At 36.7% G+C, this 20,214-nt stretch overlaps 2 protein-coding genes across 5 annotated transcripts; one reads left to right on the forward strand and one right to left on the reverse strand.

The window, feature by feature from the left end:
- The first annotated feature begins 419 nt into the window (after positions 1–419).
- On the forward strand, positions 420–19,203 carry Roc2 (Regulator of cullins 2). 2 transcript variants are annotated; one of them, XR_010298995.1, is made up of 3 exons: positions 420–631; positions 18,502–18,756; positions 18,868–19,203. XR_010298995.1 is itself a non-coding variant. In XM_064121428.1 (2 exons), the coding sequence occupies exons 1-2, from the start codon at positions 478–480 to the stop codon at positions 18,681–18,683; spliced, it is 336 nt and encodes a 111-aa protein (XP_063977498.1). In that variant the 5' UTR covers positions 421–477; the 3' UTR covers positions 18,684–18,825. The 2 variants fall into 2 exon arrangements, 1 of the variants encoding a protein (XP_063977498.1); XM_064121428.1 differs by lacking the exon at positions 18,868–19,203 and having other exon boundaries at positions 421–631; positions 18,502–18,825.
- LOC135162684 (facilitated trehalose transporter Tret1-like) lies at positions 1,059–13,697 on the reverse strand. 3 transcript variants are annotated; one of them, XM_064121419.1, is made up of 6 exons: positions 13,054–13,697; positions 7,854–8,282; positions 4,802–4,921; positions 4,114–4,237; positions 3,469–4,022; positions 1,059–2,772 (listed from the first exon to the last, which is right to left on the reverse strand). In XM_064121419.1, exons 1-6 carry the CDS (start codon positions 13,120–13,122, stop codon positions 2,191–2,193), a joined length of 1,878 nt encoding a protein of 625 aa, XP_063977489.1. In that variant the 5' UTR covers positions 13,123–13,697; the 3' UTR covers positions 1,059–2,190. The 3 variants fall into 3 exon arrangements, with proteins under 3 accessions (XP_063977489.1, XP_063977490.1, XP_063977491.1); XM_064121420.1 differs by lacking the exon at positions 13,054–13,697 and adding an exon at positions 9,056–9,097; XM_064121421.1 differs by lacking the exons at positions 7,854–8,282; positions 13,054–13,697 and adding an exon at positions 4,994–5,593.
- Positions 19,204–20,214: the final 1,011 nt, after the last annotated feature.

A 20,214-nucleotide genomic window follows, 5' to 3' on the forward strand; every position in this document is an offset into this window, starting at 1 on the left:
ATCTTGCTTTTATATCCTTGAAATTTCGTATCTGTGTGTATCAAATCTTAAATATCAATTAAAATTACCTGTTATGGGCGGGATAAATTTTGTCGCGTCCATTTCTTCCAATAGACATTTGCATTTATTACAGTTGTCATAATTATTTTCTCATCGATCGTATTACGTTCCGAAGTGCTGCCTTTGACTGCGTATATGTTGAAGAAATTCTTGTCCAGGATTTTTCTCCTCTGTTTTATTCGTTGACTATTCCACATGTCAATAATGCATTGCTTAATTCTTTCAATAAGATCATTTGCTCGATAACTGTTTTGTTGTTCAATCAAAACGATCTGTTGTTCATTTGGAATCGCTCGAGTAACAGTGATTCGCCATCAGATGGCTGATTACATTGACGCCAATACGCATAGAGGGCAGGTGTTGCAAGTACTGCGGTTTGTTTTCATTCGCCAAATAATAAAATAACAACCTGCAGTTATGGCGGACGTTGATCAAGAAACAGCGGAACGAAGTGATGGTGATACCAGTAAATCTGATAAATTATTTACTCTGAAAAAATGGAATGCAGTCGCCATGTGGAGTTGGGACGTTGAATGTGATACCTGTGCGATATGCAGAGTTCAAGTTATGGGTAAGCCAATGTTTAACCTCGAACAATTATTCGTCCTCTGTGTGATCAGTATCATACGACAATCGGGTGTTTGAAAGTTTATTGCTAAGGCTTTTGCCTTCGCTCAGTCAAAGAATGATTTTTTTTTGCGACTGTTGGATTGTTGGAATTCATCACGTTTATTTTCTGTGGAATATCCAATTATTCTTTTCGTAATAAGGGCTGGCTCCCCTACATTTATAATTTTATTCCCGAATAATTGGTATTAGGAACAGATGATCGTCATTTTCATTGCCAATTGTGTCCACCATCTAGAGGGGATCAGGCAGAATTTTTATGGCTATCATACGTACCCCATGATGCAGCGGTTCGTGTCGATTATATGACAGTCATATTCTACATTTGCATGTGTAATTTTTGGGGGGTAGAAAGAAATCAAGGCCAAAACTTGTTGATCATTTCGTCCCTAAATTTTATTGATAGACCATTTCAGTCAACGACATTGGAATATCTAAGATCCTGCAGACTCATTATTTGATCGACGAAAACTATAAAATTTTGTTAAATGGCACAATACTTAAGTACACTACAGGTGTTGGTAAATAAATCTCAATATACTTTGGGTATTCATTACTAGAATGAATGTCCTTGTTCTGAATAATTGCTTCTACCGATACAATATAATATTGAAAGCTGTTTTTTGTAAAACTACGGCTCTAGTCAGCATTTAAAAATCGTAAGGCACGTAGTTACCAATTTACCTAAAATTTAAACGATCAATCGCATTAACTACGAGGCGGCTGCACCTCTACTAGGTGTTTCAAATCCCCTTTATAAATTTATCATTGCGCAAACAGAATCGGTTCTGTCATTTTCAATTGAAGACTTACGTAACTAAGACTGGTGCAACCGGAATAAGATATTCTCTTAACTATCATCACTTATTTACACTCAACTATCTACTGTACGACAAATACCTTAATTTTGAACCTCCTTCTTACAATATTTACAATCACTTAGCAAAATAGCTCATAAAAATTAAATATTCTCTAACTCTAATTTCATCACACTACACATCCCCTTTCGGAATTTGTTATATACATATCATTCGCAATGAGGTAGACTCCTGAAGACTTTCCAAAATAAAATTCATCATAAATTAAATTCTTTCATTCCACTCCATTACGGACTACATTCACTATGAGAGCAAGTACCAACAGTTGCACAACTGTATCAATCTATTAGTCTTAAAGCATGAGAATCATGGAATATTTTGGTCAAGTTCAAGCACACCGAAGCACCATTTGCCAATTGAGCAAACTGTATCCACCGTCAATTCTCATTTCCCTTATCTATCTACTTATTAACTGTCAAATCTCTAACTGTGTTTGGAAAATATTGCTGTGAACTAGATCACATGATTTCATTGCAGACAAGCACGACACGATAAAAACAAACATGATAATAATGGAATAAGAGAGCTCGTCTCTGGAATGGCATTCGGCCATTCAGCGTTTTTTTTTCTCGATGCAAATTGCATTGATAATGCAGTATTAAATCAATCAGAATTATCTTTGAAACTAGCAACCAGTTGGTACAGGTTTCATATTTGCAATTGCACTCATCCTTCTCACTGGCCCAGTCAATCTCCTCTCAATTTCCTCAAGGGATCGACCCCTTGTTTCTGGCACAAGGCTTATGACAAACATTAATCCGGCAGCGCAAATAACAGCGAATATGAGGAACGTTCCACTTGTTCCAATAAGTGCGATAATGTCCTTGAATGTTTTTGTTACAATAAATGTACAAGTCCAGTTGAAACCGGTGGCAACACTGGCTGCGGGTCCGCGTATCTTAGCTGGTAAAATTTCACCCATCATCAGCCAGGGAACTGGTCCGAAACCCAGGGAAAATCCTATCACGTAAATGACAAAACTAACGAGTGGTAGCCATCCTACAGCTACTACATCGTGACCGGTTTCTTTGAAATAGAAGAAGATGCTGAGTGCTGCTAGAGTTACTATCATAGCAGCGCTGCTTATGTAGAGCAGGATTTTACGGCCCAATCTATCGATCAAAGCTGTTGCTACGAAGGTAGATGCAAAATTGACAACTCCCACGATGATAGTACTGAGATTGCTTTCAATGGTACTGCCAGCGCTCTGTAAGAACAAAAAGACAAAGATTTGTTAAAACATTGTTCAGTCGAGATTATTGCCATGGATATGTGTTACTTCATACCCATGTTGTCTACAGCTGATGATAAAATGAGAAGTATGAGGAAACATTCCTAAATTTACCGGCCAAAATTGGAGCAATTTTCCCATAAAAGTTGATATTAAATTCCAAAAATTACAACCGAATTATTATGCAATGAGCCCGGTAACTCCAGAAAACTACCACAACATCATCAGCCATCGAATTAAGTACTCGAATTACAGCTAGCCACCTGCGTCATCCGTCTAACTTTTCATATAAAGACCAGCCTATGAAATTCGACGAATAGCAGTGAGAATCACTCCAAAAATTAGGCTGTTTGACTCGAAATCAAGGGAATGTCTGACGCAGTAAATAATTGGATTATTAACAATTTACTTCAATTTTCAAACTATTTTCCGTCATAGATTCAACGTTATTTTTCCACGTAAATCGCCTGTTGATGGAATGAGTGAATGGACGGTGCGTGAAAGAATGAGCATCGCAATGTCGATATTAACATGCTAATGAAAAAAAATATCCAACAAACATGGACACCTGACATTCTATAATAATGACATATTTTCGCGTAAATTAATGATTTGACGTAGAAGTCATGTCCTGTTGTGAGTGATCTACACATTGTGTGATACAATACGAACCTTGAAAATTTCCACGGTGTAAAAAATAACAGCATTGATTCCAGAAAGTTGTTGGAAGAACATGAGACCCAGTGAAATTGCCAGTGGTTTCATATTTTTCGGTTGCAGTAAATCATTAAGTACGCTGTGTCCAGCATTTCTTTCAGTGTCCACGTGTGACTTCTCAATTCCACCGAGCTCTTCATTAATATCAGCATGTTTTCCACGGAGCCATTGAAGTGATTTGTGTGCACGCTTCCCTCTGCCCTTGGAAATGTACCACCTTGGAGTTTCGGGAATGAGGAACATGAGCAAGAGATACGGTATTGGCATACAAGCGCCAAGGAGGGCAAGCTTAGACCAGTCAAGGTATCTTCCAGCGGCGTAACAAATTAGTATTCCGATGTTACCAAAGGCTGTTGGAAGAAGACCGAGAGTTCCGCGAACTTCAGGTTGAATTGTTTCACCGAGGTAGACTGGCAGCGATAAGGAGGCGATACCAACGCTTAAACCACACAGAGCACGTCCAACTAACACTAGCCAGTGACTGGTTGCCTTTGCGATGAAGAGATATGCTAAAAAAATCAGTAAAGGACATGGATTTTGAGTATATGAGCTCAACAACGTTCTCCGCTATTTCAAAAATTTTTCAAAAGTCTCACTCACCTCCGATGAAGGGAAAAGCTGTTGCTAGAATGGTATTTCGTCTTCCGAGATATTCAATCAACGGACCACCGATCATCCCCCCGAAAAGAGCAGATAGTGGTAGCACTGATCCGATCCAGGAGCTCTGTTGGAGCAGAACAAAAATTTTCATGAATTAAAAATATCCAGTTGCTCAGTGAACAAAATGAGATTAAATATTCTGGTGTTAACGTCTTCCGAAAAGCACCATTGTCCCGCAATGGGAAATCTTCGTGAATGATCGAGCCTATTAGGAAGATAGGGTACAAAACAGTCTGACACCAGACAGGCGCAAAAGAGAAGCAGTGATAAAAAACTCCTTGGAGTGTCTTTGCCTGTCTGCGAGTCATTTCAATTCATGCTTTCACAATTCATTTTGACAATAAAAGAGGTAAATAATGTAGGCTAGAAGGCGTGCCAGCTTGTCACCGAAAGGGCCAATAAAATCCGCGGATCAATAATGAAATGAGATATGCCCCTGACCACGAGATACCGAAGACGTAAGATCTACGATGTTTAGAAAATCAGTGACGTAGATTAGGGTTAAATTTGTTGATAGGTTGATTGACCCTCATAATTTATTTGCCCTGGTTCCGAAGACCACATTTAATCGGCATTTAATACGCAAATACAAAGGATTCGAGTGAATGAAAAAAATAATAATACTCACAATTTGTTCATTGAATTCGAACGGAGCTGTAGCATTCATGGATGGCAAAGCTGGTGATGTATAGGAGCATGAGAATCCTACAACCATGGAGCCCAAAGAGACTGTCAGTGCAGCCAGAATCTGCAATGAGAAATTCCAATAAATTTAGAATTGTTTATACCAAAGCCAGAGTCTATCAACAATGGAATATACCTGGCTAAACGTGCATTTAGCAACAGGAGCATTACCCGGAACTTCAATGTTCACATGGGTGTCAGCTCGCATAAGGATTTTCATTTTGGAGGATTAAAATTGAAACTTATGTGGAGCAAAGGAAGTTTCAAACTTCTGTGACTGACGAAGGAATTCCTTTTCTCTTCAACTTGCACAAAAACGGTATTTTTTCACCTCAAAAGAACTCGCTAGACTCTCCGAACTAAATTGATAATTTTGGTAATATACTCGAGTAATTATCGCGGAGCACGAACTTTCTTCTAACGAACCACCCTCTGTTACAATATTAATATAATCTTCAAGTAATAATAGTGGAAGTTTTTCGGCGTTTGCCACTGAATAATATGAGTTATCGATAGTTGCTCCTGTCGCTTATATATGTCAGACACAAAGTCTTCAAGGGGGGCAATTGAATCCCCACTTCTCACACTCCTACTCCCTTCTGCACCATCTTCTTATTGTCTTCCTTATTCTTCCTTATGACACTGCACCAATGACTGTAAACTTATACTCCAAAGTGTCCAGCAATTTGGCATGTAGATCACGTAATTTCAATTTAATGAAACTTATATTGTTTGTCACACATCTTCTCGTTCAACTAATGTAGACAGCAATTTTATAATCCTTATGTTCAGTATTAGGGAAGATAAGCATGCGGTGAACTCGGTGAGAGCGAATTGCTGACTGGGGTTTGCCTGGACAATGCGACCTTCAACTGCTTTGCCGGCGTATCGCTGGATAATTCGTGCAGGCTCTTTCGTAGACCTCAGTCCACCTACGTACGCCGCAAAGTAGAATTTTTTTCCACACCCATAAATATACCACGATGAGAGGCCATAATTTATGTTCCCATCGATTTTTGCGGATCAATTACTTAAATCTTCGCGTTCATTATTCTCCAATCTTCAAGCGGAATGAATATCCATTTTCCCGGAAGTTGATAAACTAATCTAATTGAATATAAAAGTCTCAACACCGAAACAAGTTCAAGGAATAAATTTTCAAGGTCTTAGAAAATCGAGGACAACTGGCAAATACGTGTTGGTTGTGTTAATTCTGCATGTAATAAAATTATTGACTGGGGAATTTGATAAAAGGGTAAATGCAATGGAACAATAAATTTTCTACCATTTGATTGAGTTTTAGTGAAAAATTGACTAGTTATTGTACCCGACACAATAGTTTGTCACGTTATGTCCTTGCTCGTATGTCATAATTGCAGCTCTTCGCGCAATGATCTTCCTCTTATACGTGGATAGTGATAACAATAATATTAATTAATTCGAAACATGTGTCCAACGATTCCCAGGTGCTTGCACATTCGGTATCTTTTTGAGGTATAATGTCACAGGGAAGTTGGAAGATGATAGACCTGTGATGTGGTCTCATCAGGCAGTCGTATCAAAATGTGCCTTCCGCATTCTCAGAGATATCATGACTTCGTTTCTTCTTTACTTGTGAGGACAATATATGAGTCATTTGTTTTACTATTGCAAAATAGCAATTTGATTTAATATCTGGATAAAAAATATGTAATGAAGACACGTTCGTTCATGAAATTATGTGAGTGCAGCGCATGAGGATATGTCTGTTATTTGTCACGATATTAAATTTCCCCTGGCCTTCAGCATATTTAGTGGATCATTTCGCATATTCTCGGATTTTTTTTTCTTCTAGCGTTGAAGAAGGGAATTGTCAGTTGCTAGAGAAATTCAGAAATTTAACGTTGTAATTCAGCGTTGAAAAACGTTTCCGGAAATTCTAGTCATCTGGTGCAATTACGAAACGATGAAATTTGTTGCCTGGCATTTTTAAATTTTCATTTGTTAGATCCTTATGACATTTTTAATAGATAAAACGAACACTAAATTTAGATAAATATTATGACCAGTGCAAGGATCATGAGTTTGAAATCGGTTAAGTTTCCGTCATTCCATTTTCACGTTTTTATTTCTGGGGAGACCTCACGTTAATTATGTACTCAAAGACGTACATCGGTTGAAAATATTTATCGCAAAATTTTCAATGCTTATTATAATTAGTGGAAATCGTTATTTACAGCTAGTAAAAAGCTCGTGCTGAGTAGCGCAGAGGATATGATTTACACTGATGAAAAAAATATTTTTATTGAAATGTTTATTTCTGGAAACAAGTATTACGTGTTTCAACCAATTTCAGATAAATTAAATTTGACGCTGAATACTAATTATTTCTTTTCGCAATACATTCGCTTGAATCAATTGAAGCAGTCCTTGGCATTAAGACACATCTGCTCACCACAAATGGAATAGTTACATTACTCTTTAATTTAATATAATCTTCAGTCGAGAAAATTTCCACTTTTATTAATTCATCGAAACTCTCATAGAATTCGGAAAAAGTTTCTACTAAAATTTCCGTATGTCAATCTGGTCTTAAACGACATGTCAAAGCAATCAATGACTAGATATCGATATGGAAACCGATGCATCTGTTCTCGCCAGATCTTTTCTAAGAACTACATTTTTAACATGACAATTTTTTTTTTGACAGTATTTCGAAAACAATTTTTTATCAACTGCGTACTTTAAAGGGGGGGCGAGAAGATAAGAAAAATGTAACGGTCAATCTGCGTTAGACTACGTTGAGGTCATCGAATTGATCGGGGGTTCACACGATGATGGATAGCACAAATGTTGAAGAGAAAAGGAGGTCATATGAGGGTTCTACTTGGAGTAGATAATTTCACGACAAAAGCACGTGTCTTTAGTCCACCATAATGGATCAAGGATTGTTAGTCGGGATGTAGCTGAGGTTATTCCTTCCTGTGCAATAATGATAAAAATTTTATACAACTTACTTGAGGGAGGATTGAGATCCTTGGATTGCGAGCTTTTATCGGATGAGGAGGAACGGGTCTATTGCCATTCTCCTCCAGTTGAATCGGAGAACCCATGATTATATTGGAATTGTCAGTTCCCACTTGATCTTTGGCCACCAGAGGCTCTAATTGCTTGAATTCCTTGAGATCCTCGTTCAAAGGATTGTATATTCGCGAATTTTTTACTCCGTTCTCATGTGTCAAATTTGTAGCATAGTAATGACTGGGGGGATTGTTGTTGATCTCGTTCCGGTTCTTATTTGCAATTAAAGCTTGTTGACTGTTGAATGGGCTTGCATTTGTCACCAGTGTGGTGTTAGATGCACAATCCTGTGTCAGCGTTGAACTTGTCGATGATCTTGTCAAGAATGGCACCCGACTGTAATATTTGGGAAGGATGGAACGCTCCTGAAAAAGAAACAAGCGTGGATATAAATTATGCCGCAAATTCAGTGGACGAAATCCGGGAAAAAATATTCCTGAACGGTATTTTTCATATCTTTAGAGTTTTCAGAATATAATCAATGCTGAATGTCTGGAAACTCAGGGCCAAGGGGGTTCGATTGAGTCCTTGATATTTGACTTTTCTCTGGAGATAGAAATACTCAAAATATTTGGGGATTTTTAAAATAGTATTGATCCATATTTTCACTTTCTCCTTAACCCACTTTTTCTAAGCTGATTAAAAAGGTGTCCTCAAGCGGGAAGATGTTGATTTTATTGGAGTAGATGAACAACACTAAGTGAAATAATAACTTTGAAGCCGTCTACCACCAAAGATGAAGTATTTATACGTCTCTTTTATCGGAATTTTATTGTAAAGAGAAATATAAAAGACGAATTGGAGTAGAGGGTTCCATGTAGTGACCAATCGAATAATGGGAATGTGAGGAATACGTTGTTGGAGCGCGTGATTCCAGTGTGAATGATGTGTTGGCTCTCACCCTGGTCATGATAACCCCGAGATTTGAACTTTAACTTTGAGATCTGTTTTCTACCGAGTCTGAATACCTAGCTATGAAAATACTGGCTAGGTCAGCTTGAGTCTGCATTTTGTGACATTTAACGAGGAAAATTACTCGACTGTCTCGGTTATGGCAGAATTCCGAGTAATTGAATTCACCAATGACTCGTTTAGCTGAGATTTTTGTTTCAGTTAAAAACTTTTTTTCATAAATTACCATGTCGAATTTATCGCTTTCCTCCATTGTCCTCTTAATTACAACCACCGACCTCCGCTCTCTAATTTTTACCTCCCAACTGGAGTTGGAATTGCAATTGCACACTCCTTATCATGCAAAGGCGCGTACGAAAAATGAAAAGATGTCGTAGTTGCAGAAAATATACAATACATTTCACATCTCAACATACAATGACTATCACCGCGTGTTATAGTTCATGATAAAGGAGCACTCTCGGTAGCTGCATGTGTAATATTTGGTAAATGCTCCCTGTAAATATGTTTGTTTGTCACATGATCTCCGAGTGGATAATAGTTATCATTATCAGTGAGCTTTGCTACGGTTGACTCTCCCATTCAAGAAAGGATAAGGAAGAAATAAAAAATATTGATGAGGAAAAATTCGCGAAAAAATCGGCTGTTTCCAGATTTACGATGATGCAATGACGTAGTTTAATTTATTAGTCGTAGTTTCGTGATGCTCTTTGTCATCTAGTTAGTTGAACTATCTTCATTGGAAATAATTTTTCGAGTTGTCTTCTCAGACAATTATTTGCATTAGCCCGGAGAGACCTTTTTGCGGGAAAAGACCAGATATGACTGGTGTAAATAGTCGTCATCTTTTTTAATTTTCGCTTCAATGGAAAATAAATTTATTTACGAAAGCACTCAATATTGATAAATAGCCTGTCATGAGGACAATTTATCTGTCACTGTAAAGTTTCCATCACCTTAATATGTTCAATAAAATGTTTCTTATTGGAGGAAGTCCTCTAGGAGACAAAGACGTCATGTTCCTTAGGATCATGTGATACCTGAGCATGTATATAATTTAATTAACCGAATTAATTAATTTGTTCATTCATGTCCGAGACGGAAAGATTCCAAGTGAATCGATTGGAATCAATTAAAAGATTTTGTTGATTCACAGGAATAATTATTAATTGCAAATGGATTTTATTCTTTCGCGGTCTGAAAATGATTTCATTTTTAATTACTCTAGAGTCCTCATCGGCAGTTGGCAAATATGTATCTGTCTTTGAAATATTATTGATTTGATGTGCATCGAACCGAATACCGAGTCACTTGTTGAGTTCGAATGAATGATTTATGTTAATCTATTTGAGTAAATCCATTATTCCATTGAAATATACAAAGTTTATGTAATTCAAATAAACCATTACCCCTGGGTGCGTGACTGGTACAATGGGTAAATTTGTCGACTCGAATACGAGAGGTTCCAAGGTTAAATCTCGGGTAGATGGAATTGTACGATTGAATAATTTACCTTACAGACTGAATTTGCACAATAAAAATAAAAAATTTCGTCAAAATGACGTAAATCATTGCACGAATCGATTTGAGAATGGGATTCCATATCTCCAGCGCAAGGGAGATGCTCTGGCCCAATTTCGAAAGTATCATTCAATAATTTATCTATTTTTTTTCTGTCATTTCTCTAATGTTTCCGGATTTATCTAACAATAATTCTCGGTAATTATCATGAGTCTTAATGGGTGAAAGGTCAGTATAAGATTAGTTTGCTCTATCCTGTTTTTGATTATTTATTCCCATACGCACTTCAACGAAAATTGTAGATCTTGACTTGGATTAATTTATTCACTTTTTCGAAAACGACAAAATTCTGGAATGGAGAGTCTCTCATGTCTTTCATTTTATTTAATTTCTCACAATCCTATCAAGGAAAAAATTATCAAATTATTTGTACTCAACTGTTCCATTTTCTAAAGAGTAATTCATTTTTCCCTTACATAAGGGACAAAACATCTGGTCTATTCAGTAATGTACTGATAGCGAAAAGCCGATATTGCATGTTTCAAGTTCATTTGCGCCTATTGTTGTGACAATTTGCCATGAAAATTGCCAAGTTTATCTGATTAGGGGCGCCGATAGGACATTTTAGAAATATTATGAATTAATGTCTTTCGAATTTCACTTCAGCATAAAATCGTTCATCGAATTTCATATAATATTATAAATATTTTAGTGATGGATGAAAAATTGGGGTATTAATGGAAACTTGAATATAACTATTTCCCTGAATACTCCGAAATTTAACTGATATTTCTAATGAAACATGTGGTTGTCAAGAATCTCCAATTGTCCGGTTTTAATCATTAGTATTCCTCCAAACATTCCTTAACTGATTAAAAAAAATATTTGAATAATTTTACCTTTTGATACTATTATTTGTCAATAACTAAATACGATTATTTGCACTTTAAATAATTTTTTTTCACTTAAAATATTCTTGAAACTATGGAAGCCCTCAATTTCCCATTTGGTGATTCGTTTAATCTACAACCTATCACTCAACTGAAATCACCTATGACTGCCTAATAATTAGCCTATTCATTCTCTATTATTCCCTATTATTATTATATACAAAGGTATTTTAAAAGATAAGATAAGCAAATAAATTTCGTTGATAAGACCAGTGGGCGTTGGCACACGTGAGTGTTTGCACGTCACGACAGTGTCAAGCCCCTTTCAAAAATGCACCCAACCCCCGACGGGCCCCAAATTACCTGCCCTTCACAGCGGTCAGTGATTTTGCTGAAAGCCCCTGTCAAGATAACATTTCAATCTTCCCCATTCAATAATTTATGCCCCCATTCATTTCTAATTTATAATATTGTCCTGAAAAAATTTCATTGGGAATAAAATATATTTTTCAAATACTAAAGACAAATTGGTGTCCAAACGAATCACCTGCGCGCTCTCACTCAAATTATCAGACGAAGTCTGGTGGCATTACAATGCTACGATATTGATCGAGCTACCACACACCTTATTGTTGTTGCTATATTAACAATGGTGAAATAAAGGCAATCGAACAGTTGCTGTTGAAAATTTTCTGGGGCCGCGTTAAATTTTAGCATTTGATGCAACTCTGTTGCACTTTCGGAGATTTTGAGCCGCAAATGTTACCAATTCATTCATTAGGGGATATAGGCACGAAAAATTGACAATGTAACGGCGGATAATTTAACTCTCTTTGAAAAATGACAGATGTCGGATAATTTTTGAAATAAAATCGCAGAAGGACTCGCTTACTATGCAGAATCCAGTTGCATTGCTGTGTCAATTTTTCGTTGACACGCGGACATTATTCTTTCGCCTCCTCGACAAAATGACGCGCAACGCTCGTGCGAGTTAATTAATCACGCAATTGGTATTGATTTGGAGCCACCGATTTTACAAATATTGATCAGTTTGTCTGGCGATTGATGAATCGCGTAGATTTTTTTTCCCTCCCGTTCTGATTGAAAAATCGATTTCACATTGCAGAGTTGTATAATTATATCTATATATAATGAGGCATCATATGTTACGACGAACGCAGCTCTTGCCGCGTCATTATCTCCATAAATAATTGGTAAATTATTGCTGGCGTAACTGCTATGTTCAGGGAAGAGTAAGATTATTCGCCACAGATTTGCCAATTTTAGTTGCCGTATTTTCTAGGGCCTGGATTTTGGAGGATTGATGTTGAAATCGTGAGGCATTTTCAAATTTTATTACCGATGGGTTCATGACCAGGAATTTGAGAACATTGTAAAATAGTTGTTCATTCGGAGGGTCTACTAGAGTATGTAACATCGCGATCGTGGGGCCTAAAATAGATGAGGGAAAAAGGGTGAGAGGGAGAAGGAGAGACATGTGGATGAGGCCAGTAAGTCAGGCGAGCCCTGGCTTGTGGCGTAGTCAAACGGATACGCACGGAACTTTCCAGAAGCCTGCAAACCGGCTCTGAGAAACAAAGCTGGATATAACAGTAATCGCTGGTAGTAAGATAAGGACAATGAATGCAACACGATTAAAAAAAAAAATTGAATTCCAAATGTGAATACCGGCGCAGTGTAAAACACTTCCTTCTGTACCGACCCGACAAGCGTATCGTTTTCGAGAGTATTTTGAATGGTGAATAGTTTAGCAATGAAAATAATTGAATTTATATTGACAAATATCACTCACCTTTTGCCTGGAGAAGGGCATGATGCAGAGAGGCCAGGGCTGCATCATCTGCCGCCTTTGGGATGACATCTTTGTCACTTTATCCTTTTGCACAATTTTTTAAAATAAATTTACAAAGAATTTAAATGTCCTTGTTTAGGTGTTAAAAATGTTTTTATCGAACTATTTCCACGGTCACTTGATTTCCGATAAGTGGATGATTGATGGAAATAATTGTCTGGAGGTGTGTAGTTAGGTCTGACTTGCCGATTGTCTCCTGACGTTCTGCACCAGGGTGTCTGCTCACTATAGTGTCCAGGTAGGGTATATGCTGCACTGTCTCTTTCCGTCAGACAAATACTTTCTCTCCTTTTCCCTCACTACGCCGTATATTCGTTCCGAGCAAGACGTACTTCACGTTCGCGATATTTATTTTTTTTTTTAATGTCTGAGAGATACTATTATCTTTTCCTTAACTATAGTATAGGTATTTTAAACATAAAAATTTACGATTCACGAGGGTTTTAACAAATATAAATTATGATTTGCAAATTTGAATGACGTGCGCTCTGCAACGATTCATTTAATTTGTTGTAATTTTAAAATAATTATTTACTGTTTGAATAAGATCCGAAGGATGTTTCTAGTCAGTTTAACAACTCTGCTAATCTGATCCTCGGTGAATTGGTTCCTTTATATACCCCAACAAGTAGTGCCCTGGGGGAGAGTATCATTGGGCTGCAGGCGCCAGTCCTAACGTCGGTCGCCTTCGTATAATCTCGGACGGTGCGAAAACCGACCAACCAGGGAATCGCGCGGGCGTATAGTATATTGGATTGAAAAAATTTATGGAGAGAGGGATACTGAGGACTCTATTAACAGCAGCTATCGATGAGATGGGGTTATTCGATGTATTTCATTGCAATACGGCTGTATATCATATGTTAATTTGAATGAAAAAAATTTGACGCCAATGTGCCGTATCTTTGACGTCTCTCAATCGACTATTCTCAATATTAACATTCAGATTATTGTGATTCATTGGAGTCTCTCCGGCGCACGTGACTCTTCCAAATTGAATTGTTGATACTTATGTGTTTCATTCCAACTGCAATCTCTTCAGGAATAATCATAATATTTTCGTCTAATAATATTCCGAAGCGAGGGAATTTCATCATTTGAGCCGGACGCGCAGTAATTTTTCTTTTAGCAAATAAATAATACCAAATAAAGGTGATTTTCAAGTTGAGTGAAAATTTTTATTCGTAATTTTGGTCTTGTTAACATGGAATAATTATTTAAGACGGTACATACACCACGTAGGCCAGTTAGGGGGAGGAGCGAGCTAAGGGTCAAGAGAGGTTGACCGAAGGGTAGGGGAAGATCGGCTTCAGGGTTTCCCTGAGCCGACTGTACGTGCCAAAATGAATAGGCAGTTCAAATCGCCTAAATTTTACGTTTTTATCAAATATATATTTATATTATTATTTATTTAGAGTGAATGAATCATTCATGCGATAAAAACAATCATTTATTTGAAATGAATAAATTATTCCATATCATTTCATATTTTTCATTTAAGTAACTAGATAATTGAAAATTAACAATTTTATTTGAGAAGAGAAACAATTTTTCGAATGTAAACAGCTGGGCCTTTGCTTTCTTGTTAGTTTTTCATGTCCTCTTTCTTCATTCATGGTGTGATAGCTCATTTGCCTGACACGGCATTAAATCAGATTTGATAACAGATTGTAATCTTTGAGGACAATCTGAACGGAATAAACTTTATACGATGTCAACGTCATCAAAAGTCTGCCTCGCCTATGATTCACGGGAAGTCCATAAATTTCGATTTCACAATCGGAATTTTTTTTCGCATTTCACAGTAATTCACATTTTTTAAAACAGATATAAGTGTTTAGTATGTCTTCAAGGTATATAATATAAAAGAGGCGCTATTAAATAGGATTTTTATACAAAATATAAGAAGTCTAATCCTTCCAATATCCTGTGGTAACTGGTCGAAGGATGAGACTAGCAGCCGAGCGGAAGTGATCCCAGACAAATTCATAATCTCAATGCTCTCCTTAATAATTAACATTAAAAATTAAAACGAGTTGAACCGTTCTTCCGTGAATAAAAAACCGGGCTGGGATGAATGAAATGGATATTACTTCATTGATTAACTTAACATTTTTTCCACTGGCCCGTGTTATTGTGCTCTCATCTCGAATGTTCCAGTTGGAACCCAATTAAATCATAAATTTTCAACTGATTGTATTTCGTTATAGTACAATTCAAATGCGAACGATGATGATGAAAGTCAATGGTTCGGGTCAAATGTGAAGACCAACAAGAGAGTCCTACGTAGTCAGTGGAAAAATCCTCAAATTCCCCCTCTCCTCTCGTCGTCAATTGAGATTTAAATAAAAAATGCCAGATTTTATATGAATTTTTTGTCCCTCGTAGACGCAAACGGAGTTGAATTTTCAGTATCGATTAATGAATTTACAGTAAATTTATCCTTATTGGATACGACTGGGGATATTCCTCTCATCCGCACATCTCCTTAGTTTCAATTATCTCAACGTTCGATCTATAATCATTCATACGTGGTATCTCTATTACCCCCGTACAATCACAAAAATTTCCATTGGAGACAAGCCAGACCCCATCTGTCGAGTGCGTTGGTTTAGGTTGCATCCCAATTACCGTAATGCTTCGCGTATATTCAATTGACATTTGTTTATAATGTAGTCCTATGACGTTGACAACCTACTACTAGAATCGGCGAGTGACTTTCGCACAATCAGCGTGAAACATCACGTAGAGAGAGGACAAACAAAAGAAAAGTGGGAGGACAAATTCAGTCGCAAGATAACATGTTAATAAACACTGAGAGAATCACTGTCATTGCAACATTGACTTAGACTGATTTTGTAATTCGAGAAGAAAGATTTTTCAGTTGACACGTATTTGGTGTCCAACTGTCCCAATATTTCCTATAATGTGTTCCATTGTCTGTCTCCAACTAGTTATTATCCCTAGCCCCACACGCGCAATCGTAGCACGTGCTGAATGAATTTGATTGAATAATCTCTGTCTGCATACCAAACCTATAGTATTATCTATTTAAACCGTATAAACATGAAACGATTCCGTTTACGCTTCAAGGATCAGCAGAAATGAGGAGGTGAACGGATCATCTTTTCAAGTTCAATGTTTACAAGGACAAATATGTAGATAATTTTCCACAATTAACTGAGACAAAAAATTATCAGTTTAATTTTTTTCCCTGCGTACACTGACAAGTCTTGATTTTTTTATTACTCGTACAAAAAAATCAAGGCTCAAAAGTTACCAATTACACAATGTCTCCGACGACAGAAAAAAAACTTACGTCAAGATATTTTATAACTGTTCGAAAGATGAGGGCAATTGGGTTACATCAAGACAATGAGTTCTCAAATCAATTCCAGTGTTTTTGTATCGACATATTTCAGAATTGAGGTTGAAAACACTATTAAGAGAAATAATTAGATTTCACTTGGTTTGAGAAATACATTTTCTATCATTAAAAAATCGTCCTCCTGGTGAAGATGAGTTCAAAGTGCTTTGAGGAAAGTACGGTTCCCTTCGACCGAGACAGCTTCTTCTCAAATTTTCTTCAATTCTCTCAAATTTTCTAGAAAAACCTAGAGTCCTGTTATATTTTTTAGGGCTTCTTTGAATTCCCTAAGAATTTCTAGAAACTAATTTTTTTCGAATTCCCTAAAAACCTGTGGCATTCAAAAAAGTCCTCGAGTCGCATATCCACCTTAAAAAACTTCTCCTCAGTTGATGTTTCAGGTTTGAATTCTTATCTTACAACGATGACGTTGAAAGGTTTATTGTCACTAGATTAGAACATTAGACAAATAAAAATAGAAAATTATTTTATGCATTATGTCTTCATGTGTCATGAGACAGGTCAGTACATCGAGCTAATTGCATTACAATCTCATACATTATGAAATAGATCGAAGATCCGAGAATCGATGATGAGTAATAACTCCACAGCCATGTGGATAATGCTGTTGAGTGTTTTTTATCGATAAACTAACCAGTGGAAATGTACTGGCAACTAGTCGTGCATATCCGATTGAAGTTATCTGTCAAGAGATTTTAATGTATTCATTTACATGCTATTTGAGTAGGGTATAAAGTGCTGCATATTGATAATCTTACACAGATTCAGGTTTTAATTATACGGCTATAAAGGAGTGAGAAGTATATTTCGTGATAACGTATCGTAATGTAATGCGCTATCAACGCGAATCTCGTTATTTCCATCCATCTATTACCATTGATATTGCCACTTTTTTTTAGGAAATTAGAATCAGTCAAACTTGTTTCTAATTTCATTCATAGATTCTTCGTTCTTCCAAAAGTAAAAACAACGGAATTAATAATTCCGGTTTTATTAGTGCAATTCAGTCATAAACACGAGATTACAAAATAAACATTGCATTGATGGACTGAAATTTTCACCCTTGAATTGTCACGTATTTTCATTCCTCCGCGAGTATCTTACCAACGCTCCTCAAGGAATTTGTGTTTATTTATCAGGTGCTATAAACCGATAAAAACAATATCCTCAATCAAATTTTACCTCTACCACAAAACACGCACGTTCATGATTACCAAGTTGTCAACATTCTGCGTTGGCCCTTTGGAGTTTAAGAACATGAATGATTTTATTGCAAAGGTAGAACTTGGTGGTAAGGAAAATTTGCTATCTTGTCAAGCAAGAAATTCCATTTCCGCCATTAGCATCTTTGTTGTGGCATTGACTAATATTTTATGCAAAACATGACCCAAATAATTATTTTCCAATGGTATTCGATTTTTTTCCTCAATTTTTGTTATCGTTGATATAAATCCAGAAATATTAATTAGAATAACGCTGTACATTTAATTCAAACTTTGCTAGGCTCTGCAAGAACCAACAGACACTAGTAGATTCCATTCATGATTTTCCATAAAACCATGTCGAACCATGCAAATATGAAAATAAACGAAATTGGCTGGGAATGATCCCCATCAGTGATGAGCGGTAGAAATAAATTTACTTTCTCGATACCAATCAGGCTATGAATCACTTGACAGTTAAGTACATAGTTATGGTATTTCATAATGACATCCATGGCGAGCCCCTTCCGCAAAATGGTTCTCATTAGGAAATAGTATGTATATGTACTTATCTGTCTGGGGAGGTGATTCATGTACTTAGAAATTATATGAAAATGAAAATTTATTTATTGCTCTCGCTGATCACTGAAGTGGTTGCTTTTCCCACGTCATTGGCGTCAGGCACGAAATTATGTCAATAAATTTTAAATAGCGTTTGGTTATTTTATTGTGTTATTTTACTCAAATTTTTCATTTGCTAATTAATTTCGTATGAATATTTTTCATTTATTTTTCTAGACGCATGTTTGCGCTGTCAGGCTGAAAGTAAGAAGGACTTCTACGGACGACAAGACTGCGTTGTAGTTTGGGGTGAATGTAACCACTCGTTTCACTACTGCTGCATGTCCCTGTGGGTGAAGCAGAACAATCGTTGTCCTCTTTGTCAGCAGGAATGGTCCATCCAACGAATGGGAAAATGAAATGGAATATGTATAAGAACGGCCTCATGAATATGGTCATACGCGCACCTTTTTTTAAGAAATATTACCCAACGTATGTCCAGTAATTTTGATTTAATTGAAAAGACATTGGAAATACAGGATTAAGAACATTATTAAATAATTCAGTCTGTATTTACCTTTAATTATTTCTATTTACTTTAAGTTTGTGGTGTGCAGAGCGGTGAGTGGAAGCGAGGCTGGTGATTTTGTAAAAAATATTAACAACTCATGAAGTGTCTAAGAGGATGGATGGGACTGATTCAGTAGACAGTGAGTAAATTGACTTTCATTAGACCAGTTTAATTGCCAATACCGAGAAAAAAATTTTCGCTTAAATAATGACTTCTAATTTGAATATTGGATAATATGAAAAATATCAGGATGGGATTGTCACGATGGGACTATAAATACTTTGGTCGTGCTCTTTACTGTCACGAGATTGATTATCACTTTTTGAATGTAAATATTCAGCTTTAATAAACATGAAGCGTGCGTCAAACTTCTGAAAACAATTAACTGAACCGTTGGTTGAAATGGACAGTCACAAATCAAGTCACAAGTATTTAAGAATGTAATTGACAAAATTAATGAGTCAATTAACCGTCATTTTCTACCAATCGAAGGCCAATTTCCCTTTCCCTGATCTGAAAATATCCTGTCATAAAAAAGAGCTGAGCAAGGACGGCACTTCCAAGGGCTCCATTTCGAACTGAATTTCCAATCTTCAGTTGTTAAATTCGTTCTTATATATTTCCTCTAGCCTGAGAGTACCTCATACATTATTATAAACAATCGTGAATTCACGCGAGATAACAAAATTGTCGTAATGACTTTGTTTTTCATCAGAAAATTCAGAGCTCCAAAAAATATCTCCCGCAGGCAATATATTCATTGACATGTGGCTAATAGTCACAATCACCTCGAAATACTTTGTCGGTTGGCTACTGAACTGGCGAGCCCCCATTTAAAAATATCATTTATTTACTGTCTGTGGGATGATCGCAATCATGTGAGAATGACGTCGAATACAAAGGTCAATTGCAGGCTGATGTAAAATTCTGGAGAAACGGCGAAACAGTCACGTCATTGTAGCTGTTTAGCAAGTTTGTTCTATCTCTTTTTGCATTATTATTTCACATCTTTCCCTCGCAGTCATCCCCACCATCCAATTGGATGGGTGTGGAGGCTCGACCGCGCGCTACGGTTCTTTTGACCAATCACCACTCGGAGGCCCGACCATCTCGAATGGAATTCCCATTTCAATGTCAGGCTTATGGTTATTATTATTTTTATTGCTGCATTCTAGCATCAGGGTTTCACCAGATTCTTGGAATATTCCCCCTGGGGGGAGGGGTAAATACTGGAAAGTTGCCAATTACCCGTCATAAACCCTCGTCTACAATAGAAAAGACCTATGTACCTCAGCCACTCGTCATGCTTTGTTGGATAGGCATAAAAATCTGAAGAATTAATTTTGACAGACTTTGCTTAATGTTTTGCACTTCTCTGA

The sequence above is a fragment of the Diachasmimorpha longicaudata genome, chromosome 5 (genome assembly GCF_034640455.1).
Source record: "Diachasmimorpha longicaudata isolate KC_UGA_2023 chromosome 5, iyDiaLong2, whole genome shotgun sequence".
In the NCBI taxonomy this organism is placed as follows: domain Eukaryota; kingdom Metazoa; phylum Arthropoda; class Insecta; order Hymenoptera; family Braconidae; genus Diachasmimorpha; species Diachasmimorpha longicaudata.